Source organism: Gracilinanus agilis, chromosome 1, assembly GCF_016433145.1.
Source record: "Gracilinanus agilis isolate LMUSP501 chromosome 1, AgileGrace, whole genome shotgun sequence".
In the NCBI taxonomy this organism is placed as follows: Eukaryota; Metazoa; Chordata; class Mammalia; order Didelphimorphia; family Didelphidae; genus Gracilinanus; species Gracilinanus agilis.
Genome location: NC_058130.1, coordinates 389,490,716 through 389,499,707, shown reverse-complemented (window position 1 = coordinate 389,499,707; position 8,992 = coordinate 389,490,716). Strand labels below are relative to the sequence as shown.

The 8,992-nt window shown below is 38.2% G+C and overlaps 1 protein-coding gene across 1 annotated transcript in view; it reads right to left on the bottom strand.

Moving 5' to 3' along the window:
* ALPK2 (alpha kinase 2) overlaps window positions 1–8,992 on the bottom strand; it is a 191,201-nt gene that overhangs the window by 167,438 nt on the left and 14,771 nt on the right. The window contains exons 3-4 of the mRNA XM_044681511.1: window positions 7,492–7,619; window positions 1,877–1,994 (exon numbers count right to left, since the gene is read on the bottom strand). Of these exons, the coding sequence (XP_044537446.1) occupies window positions 1,877–1,994; window positions 7,492–7,600 (227 nt within the window). The 5' untranslated portion in view covers window positions 7,601–7,619. The remainder of the gene's footprint in view (window positions 1–1,876; window positions 1,995–7,491; window positions 7,620–8,992) is intronic.

Genomic DNA, 8,992 nt, shown 5'->3' with positions numbered 1-8,992 from the left:
AAGGAAGGAAGGAAGGGAGGGAAAAGGGAAAGAGGATGGAAAAAAGTGAGGGAGAGAGAGAAAGGAAGGAAAGAACTTTTAATAATATGACTCCTTAGCTTTCCATCTCTCTTTTGTCTCAGATCATTGTGTAAATATAAAGATCACATAAGCATTGATTTGTGTTCCCAAAGCTGTCTCATTTGTCAAAATCTACCTGGTCCTGCTAAATGAAGAAGAAAGCATAAAGAAAACCAAGAAGGGAGAATTGGGGGAGGGAATATTTTACGTGACCAAAAATGTTTTAGAGATTGTACTTCCTAAGCCAGGAACAGGACTTGAGAAAGCCAGAAATAGGAGCTTCTGACATCTGGAAGAACTCAAAATTAATGACTCCAAGAGGAAACTCTTGTAGATAAAGAAAAGCACTTTTTCTTTGGGGCACTATGAGGCTAATCTTGTGGTTTGTGGTTTAGTGATAATGGCCAAAAAAAGACAGAAAGGTCAACCTTTTAATTAATGAATAACAAATGCAGACTTATGCCTTTCAAATAATTCATTTTCAGACCTGTCCCTCATTTAACATTTTGGCATAAATGAAACTATAAAAAAAGTTTGAAGAAGCAAAGTGTCAGAATTTCAAAGTTCTCTTTTGTGAATGCACAGTAATTCAGCTTTGAATTTGCATAGCAGATATCCTCCAGAGTGTTTTAAATATCCTTTCCCATATTTATTACCCTATTCTTTCCACAGTCAGTTTTATTTTCTCAACCGCAGGCCAAGAATTTGGTAAAGTCTTATTTAATTGTGAGAAATTTAAATTGTTTAGGGGGCAGAATTGCTCACCAACAGCCCCAACACACACACCTAACAAGTTTCTCCCACAAATTTCTGTAACTAATTTCTCTTCTTGCTCCTCACTACATTTTCCACCATATGGAGTTCCAATGCTGCCTGACTCTTCTCTCCCTTCCTTTCTACCTCTGCCCTACCCACCAAATACAACCATTCCTCCTTCACTCTAGTCTAGCCTCACTGTGTAAGTGACAAATAACTTAGAAATAATTCATCAGAAGTTAAAATACCATTCTACTGATACACACATTCTCTAGGTCAAAACTTAAAATTAATATCATTCCTTGGATTTTGAGTGATGTTGGATCCATTCAGTCAGAAAGTATTTATTGAGTGCCTGCTGTATATTGGGTTCTAAGGATCCTTGGACTATTGAGTAGATCACACAGCAAAAAGGCATTTAGAAACCATCGAATTCAATCGCATCAAGGTACAGATGAAGAAACTGAGGCCCCGAGAGGTAAGTAATGCCCAAGGTCATATAGGTATGAAGTGGCAATTTCAGCATCTGAACTAGGGTTCTCTGACTCTATATTCAGAGCTATTTCTACTGTACAATAAATGAAGAATTTATAAGACAGAATCAGTCACAAAAGAAGGGGATGAAACTGACTTGGATCATCAGATGAAGTAACTCACATTGATGAAATCACAGACTCATCAAATTATTGAAGCACTGGTAAAAGATCACTAGTTTTCTAACTTTTTAACCTCCTCAGAGCCTCTCAAAGAACTTAAGTTAAAATTTCTTAAATATCTTGATGAGCTTGGATAAAGATTCTTCATAACTTTCAGGTTATAATATCATGAATGGCACCAAACAATATATAACCTAGAGCAATCAAGTTATCCAGAAGAATAGAGAAAATTTTAGGTAACTTTGCTAATACCAACAGTGGGAAGGAAGTCAGTCTTCTGAAATGGTGATTCAGTGAAGAAGTATAAACCATTTTTCCTGGCCTTGCATGTGTTCCCAATAGCCAACACATGACAGAATATAGATTTTTAAAAATAAATATTGTGAAGAGAGACAGCCACTTACCTATATAAATGTAGCATGTGAATATACTGGTTCTCCAAGATTTCATACTTGGAAACGATGTTTGACTCACTAATAGCACAGCCATTTTTATACCAAGTTACCTCTGGCTTGGGTTGACCTGGCAACACAGAAATAGGAACATTACTTTTTTTCCTTTATGCAAATGTTTTTAGAAAAATAAAAAAAATATTCTGAGTTGTGATCACACTGAATAACTGGGAACAGCATGGACGGTGCCATATAGCAGTAAGACCAAAAAGATTGACTTCTCCAACATAATTTATGTTCCCAGCAGAGACCGAGGTGTGTAGGAAAATATAAGTGAGGTAATGGGGTCACCAGGGATATTACAATAAACTAAGTGGTTTGTGGGAACACACTCTAGGATTTATGAGAGACTGGACCAGGGTGAAGAGACCAGAGTTTATTGGATTTCCACAGGAATGGCAGTTGATCTTAACTGTCACCTAGCTTCCACTAGACCAGAGTATAGTAATAGGCTAACAAGGTAAAAGGGACTTAACAGCTTTAATTATGTTAGACTAAAAGGTGGGAAAGGATTTCTATACTTAAAATCTAAAGGATAAAACCACAGGGCAATGGGAGGACTTATTCTACTCTTATCTAAGTGATCTAAACTAACAGGGCCCAAGGAGCTGTAAATGGAGTCTCTGGGTTTCTGCCTCAAACCTGGAACCTGCCAGGCTTGAGTACAGCTAGGGCTTTGTGGCTTTGGGATTCTCACTGCAATTCACTGATGATCTCTGGCCAGGAGCTAAAGTTGTCTCAGGAACCAAGTAGTGAGGGTTTTGCTTGAAGCACTGTCCGCCAGAACTCAAACTTCACCTCTTCTCTTGGCTCTGTAGATCTTGTCCTTTTGCTAGATGCCACACCACACAGGATCCCAGGGGAAAACAGGAAGCAGGGTGTCCTTTACTCTGAGGTCTCCCAGGTTGGCAACAGTTTTGCCCACCACTAATGGAGTCCTCACTCAGGGCACAGACACACTTCCTCCTCCCTCATTCCATCATGGAATTCCCAGCTCCAGCTCCTTCCTGCTATGTACAACTTAATTCCTAATAACTAGCTAATCTAATCTTACTCATAACAGGTGATGACTAAAGAAAAGAGCTAAACTGGTTTTTACAAAGAATATTTTATTTTAAAAGACCCAAGAATTAAGGGACAGCTGGGTGGTTCAGTGCATTGGAGACAATAGATCCTAGCTTCAAATCTGACTTCAGACCTTGCCTAGCTGTGTGACCCTGGGCAAGTCACTTAATCCCCATTGCCTAGCCCTTACTGCACTTCTACCTTGGAACCACTACAGCATTGATTCTAAGATGGAAGGTAACAAATTAAATAAATAAATAAAATAAAAGACCCAAGAATTAAGGACTCTGGGCTGCTTGGCTAGGCTCTGTGCTAGCAATCTTGTCACTAGAAATTATCACTAGCCTTTTCTATGCTTTTCTTCCTCCAATGAGTTTTTAAATCAGGGATACAGTATTAAGCAATGCTGATTGGGTGGATATGGAGAAAACCTGGGACTTCCAACATACGGGCTCTTTCCTGTTTTCATTAAGCTTCTAGGTTGGGCTATTTACAGTTTGTGTAAAGTCCCAGGGGATTTTGTTTGTTTGTTTTACTAACCTACATCTCAGGGGGAAATCTTTAAAGGTGTTGTAATAGGAGGGGAAAAAAAAGTATTAGGTCTTTGAAATCACCAGCCATCCTAAATTCACCTCCAGAGTGTGCTCATAATCCTCTCGTATCATGTATCTTGGAATTTCTGGCTGACAGCCCCAGCTATCACGAAGATAGTGGCTCTTATCCTTCTAAGGACATGTACGGGAGGGGAAAAAATGAAAAGAGGGTGAGGGAGACCACAAGATAAAGGCCACGGGGACATGTTCAGAGGAAAAGATTGCAGAGCTTGAGAAAGCCCACAAAGGTCACTCTTGTCTTTCATTCATTTTTGGTCTCTCCGGCCTCATCTCTAATAGCAGCTGCTTGACTGCCCCCTCTGAGTATGCTGTGAATGTGCTTCCTGGCAAAGGACACAAATTCCTCCTGAATGGCTTGTTCCTTCAGGTAGGAGCCTGAGTAAGGGATCTGCTGAGCAAGAGGCAGACAAGCTGGCAGGCCAGGACATGCCTTTCCCCTGGGCTCTTGCTATAGGTATAACTACCATGGGGGCCTCCTCCAAGTAAATGATTAAACAAATAGGAATTGCTTCTATCTATTAGGTAAGCCGAGTCCAACTTGGGCCTTTGAGTCATATAACCCTTTGATACCCCTTTACTTTATGGTTCCCCATTCGCTTAGTTTTTATTATCCTCATTTCTCCCATGATAGAAATAAGAACATTTTTGAACAGGTGTTTTTAGAAAAATAAAAATCTACTGAGCTGTGATCACACTAAATAACCCCAGGACAGAATGGACAGTACGGTATAGCAATAAGACTTGACTTCTCCAACATAATTTAGGTTCACTTCTTTTTCTTTTTAATGTGGTTCATAGAGAGCAAGTTTTGGAAGGTAGAGCTCATTTTTTAGGTCTCTACAGCATGATATTAAGTTTACAAGTGTAAAATTTGGATTAAAAGTGTAAGACAGTGTAGAGAAACACTTTGGTTTTTTTAAACTTTAATTAATTAATTAAGAATATTTTTCCATGGTTACATGATTTATGTTCTTTTCCTCCCCCCTCCCATAGCCAACGAGCAGTTCCACTGGGTTTTACATGTGTCATTGATCCAGACCTATTTCCATATTATTAGTATTTGCACTAGGGTGATCATTTAGAGTCTACATCCCCAATCATATCCCCATCAACCCATGTGATCAAGGAAAGGGTAACCATTACTTTGTCAAGACACCAGAAACCATAATGAGAACAGGGCAAATTGCTTGAGGGCACAGACAAGGGTTGGGGAGTAAAAACAGTAAAAAAGTAAGATACAAAATAGGACCTCCATAATTTGTCAGGAAAACTCACTGAGATAGAGCTCACCCAGCTTAGAGAAGTTTGGGTTGTCTGGACACACCTATAGATGGCATACTGAAAACCATCACCTTAGACTCGCTGAGAGGCACTGGGTGAATTGATAATTTCAGCAGTCTAGTCTAGATCAAAGAGAGTAGGGGTCCTCAGATACTTCCTAGCTGTGTGACCCTGGGCAAGTCACTTAACCCCCATTCCCTAGCCCTTACCACTCTTCTGCCTTGGAACCAATACACAGTATTGATTTTAAGATGGAAGGTAAGGATTTTAAAACAAAAAACAAAGAGAGTAGGGGTAATGGAGAAGTCTAATCTATAGTGTTCCATAACTTTGGGGTTCTCTATATAATATTGAGAAATCTGATCTTGGTGTAGAGAGGGGCTAAAAAAATATCTCATTTTTTGGCCCCTACCAGGCTATAGATGCATAACCTAAAAGCAGAGCATATCCTAGGGCTAAGCAAAGTCACAAAAGATGTACCATCTAACAGCCCAGTGCCTAACTTTTGCTGAAAAAGTAAAAGCTGCTCTATCTGTTCAGTTCTTTTTCCACTTGTAACTGAATGGATAAGACCTAGATTAAGAAATAAATGCCAGAAAGTATTTGACATAGAGTCAAAGACCAGGTCCAGGTGTCCAGTCTGCTATATGATCTTGAGTAAGTCATGCAATTTGTCTGAATCTCAGTTTCTTCAACTAGTAAATGAGAATCATAATATTTTTTTCTTTTCCTATATGTAGACCAAATTCACTTTACACTTGTAAATTTAATAACCTGCTGTATGATAACAGGAACTCTGGTTTCAAATACTTCAAAAAACAAGAGAAAAGAAGGAAAGAAGAGGAGCTGAAATGGAGGGAGAGGAAGGTAGAAGAAGAGAGAGAAATGAATCAGAAAAATGAGGACAATAACAAATTAAAAGGGAAGCAAAACTAAACTGTAACTGGAATCAGCTCCACCCTTGTATAGAAGAAATTATGTGATTTATCAAAGTAATAGCTGACTCATGGATTATCGTAGAGATCAAATTAGATCATTTATATAAGGCACTCTAGAAAAGGGGTCCTTAACTTGAGAGGTCTGTGAATTTGTTTTTAAAAATATTTTAATAATTATTTTAGCATAACTATTATAACCCTATGTATTTTAGTTTATTAACATTAAAACACATTATTATGAAGTGTCCATAATCTTCATCAGACTGTTGAAAGGATCTGTGACATAGTAAAGGTTACAAAACTTTTAGTTCATTGGAAAGACTATTGGGACAGGAAATCAGAACACCTGGAATCTCTTTCTAGCTTAGTCATTTACTAAATCTGAGGACCTGATTATGGCATTTCCTAATGTATAAAATAAGAGGGTTGTATTTGATCATCTCCTTCAGCTCTTATAGTCTAAAATTCCATTTAAAAGCAAATAGATATTATTCCTATCTATTTATATCTAAGAAGGTAAATGAAGGGCACCTTCTTTACCATTAAAGGGGACAGAATTGTTAAGTGATTTATATCAATACTAGTTTATTTTATTAGAAAGTGCACATAGTCACAAAGGGTGTCACTATACTGTCAACTCAATTATTTGCCAATTTATCAGGACCTTTTTGCTTCTTCTTTGTTCACAGATTGCTCAAGTTTTATCCATTTAGCTAGTCATTCATTTTTTTGTTGTTCAAAGAGGGCAGATTATAAGAAGGAAATTAATTTTAAAATTCATCCTAGTTAGTGGCTGCCCTGGTAGGGGGGGAAAGGTAGGAAATGAGGAAGGAGATGCAAGATATCATCTAAACAATGTGTTTTGAATTAACTGTAGGTTTCAGGTATCTATACTAATTGCCACAGATCATTAAGAGTAGATCTATAGGGACAGCCTGTTGTCCCTATAGAGTTAAGCCTGGAGGCAGGAGTTTCTGGGTTCAAATCTGACCTCAAATACTTCCTAGCTGTGTGACCTTGGGCAAGTCACTTAACCCTATTGCCTATCCCTTACCCTTCTTCTGCCTTGGAACCCATACTTGGTATTGATTCTAAGACAGAAGATAAGGGTTTTAAAAAAATAATGGCTGGGGGAGGTGCAGTCATAATAAGAGGGAGCAAAAAATTGGGGTTAAATGCAATGCATCCACCCTGCTTTTCCATGAATTACATGAATTACAAATGGAATGGAAACCTATCTACACTATCTCTTACAATCCTAGCCTTATGCAGTTTTACCAGGAAGGGAAAGAAGTAAACATTTATATGAGACCTGCTACATGACCAGCAGTGTGCTAAGCCCTTTTTACAAATATCACCTCCTTTGATCCTAAAATCCTGTGAGGAAGGTGCTACTATTAAGGAAACTGAGATCAAATGACTTGCCCAGCATCCCACAGATAGCCACTTAACTGAATTTCTAGGAGGGACTGTGGGTAAAGGTTCTTTTATGTTTGTGGGGATTTTCTGTCCTATCAAAAAAATTGCATCAATAAGAAGTTTCTCCTCACTCGTAAGAAGCAGCATCAGCAAGTATGAAGAATTGAAATGTGAACAAATTAAAATTAAAAAGAACAAAAGGTTTTTTCTGCAATTAAGTTTCAGAAGTTGATTAGCCAGGGATGGTTACCAGAGATTATGCAGCGAAGAACAAGGTCTGACTTTTCGGGAACCTTTTGAGAAGGCAAAGTTGATAGGAAACGTAGTGCACTTCTCGGGGCTGGTGTGGAGTCTGTCATCCTTTCATGCCACGTAAATCTGGGGGAACAAAGTCTTTGTTAATGGCTCTTCATACCAAATTCTGGAAAATATTCAAATTTTAGTGAACTAAAGAAACAATAGCTCTATGTCACCAGTGGTACAAGAAGGAATCATCTCCATTGGGGAATGGACATTTGTAGGGAGAGGTGAGGTTTTCCACAGTTAAAGTCAGTCAGTCCACATTTCTTAAGTGCCTACTTCATGCCCAACACCATATTACACAGAGGTACAGCTTGTGGGCCAAATTATCTGTTGTTGTACAGACCTTGAGCTAAGAATGGTTTTTCCTACCTTTGAACTAGTAAAATCTATGACTTCTCCTAAGATGGAGAGGAAAAAATCCCAAGTTGGTGGGATTCATTTGAAATCAACAGAATAGACAGAAACGTATCTTCTTTGCCTCTCCTTCCATCACAATACTCTTGTGCTAGTCTTCCTCCTAATGCATCATTCTAAGCACAGAACTGCTTTTGCTCAAAAACTTTTGATAGCTCCCTGTTGCCCACTTAATAAGTACAAATACTTTATCCTAGTATTCAAGGTTGTTCAAAGCCTCCAAAGTACTCTATCGCAGACTAGTCTCTAATTTAGACTGTTGTTCATTCTTTTCAATTGTGTCTGACTCTTTGTGATGCCATTTGGAATTTTCTTGGCAAAGAAACTGAAATCATTTGACATTTCCTTCTCCAACTCCTCTTAAAGATGAGGAAACAGAAACAAACACATTTAGGGAGTATCTGAGGCCAGATTTTAATTCAGAAAAATGAATCTTCCTGACACTCTCTTCTTATCCCAATATTTCCTTCATTAGGGCCTTTCATTAGGATGTCTCATTAATCAGACGAGAATATTGTAAAATGCTTAAAACAGTGTCTGTCACATAATAGATGTTAGAAAAATAGTAGCTATTATTAGTAATTAGGTGGTGCAATAGATATAGTCTCAGGACTGAAATTGGGAAGACTCCTCTACCTGAATTTAAATCTTACCTCCAACACTTCTTACCTATCTGATCTTAGACAAATCACTTAACCCTGTTTGCCTCAGTTTCCTCATCCATAAAATGAGTTGGAGAGGGAAATGGCAAACCACTCCAGTATCTCTGCCAAGAAAATCCCAAATGGGTTCTCAGTTGGACACAGCTGAAAGGACTGAACAACAACAATGCTAATTATTATTATCATCATCATATCATCTCCTCCAATTATAGAACAGAAATAATATCTCTGCCTATAAAAATTCATTATTTCCTATTAAGTACCAACCCAGATTCTCCCACCTCCATAAAGAAGCTCTCCCTTGAAATGACTAATCCCTCCATTAATTTCTTGTAGTACGTTGACTCCTTCCTTTGTGCTCATGACATTCTT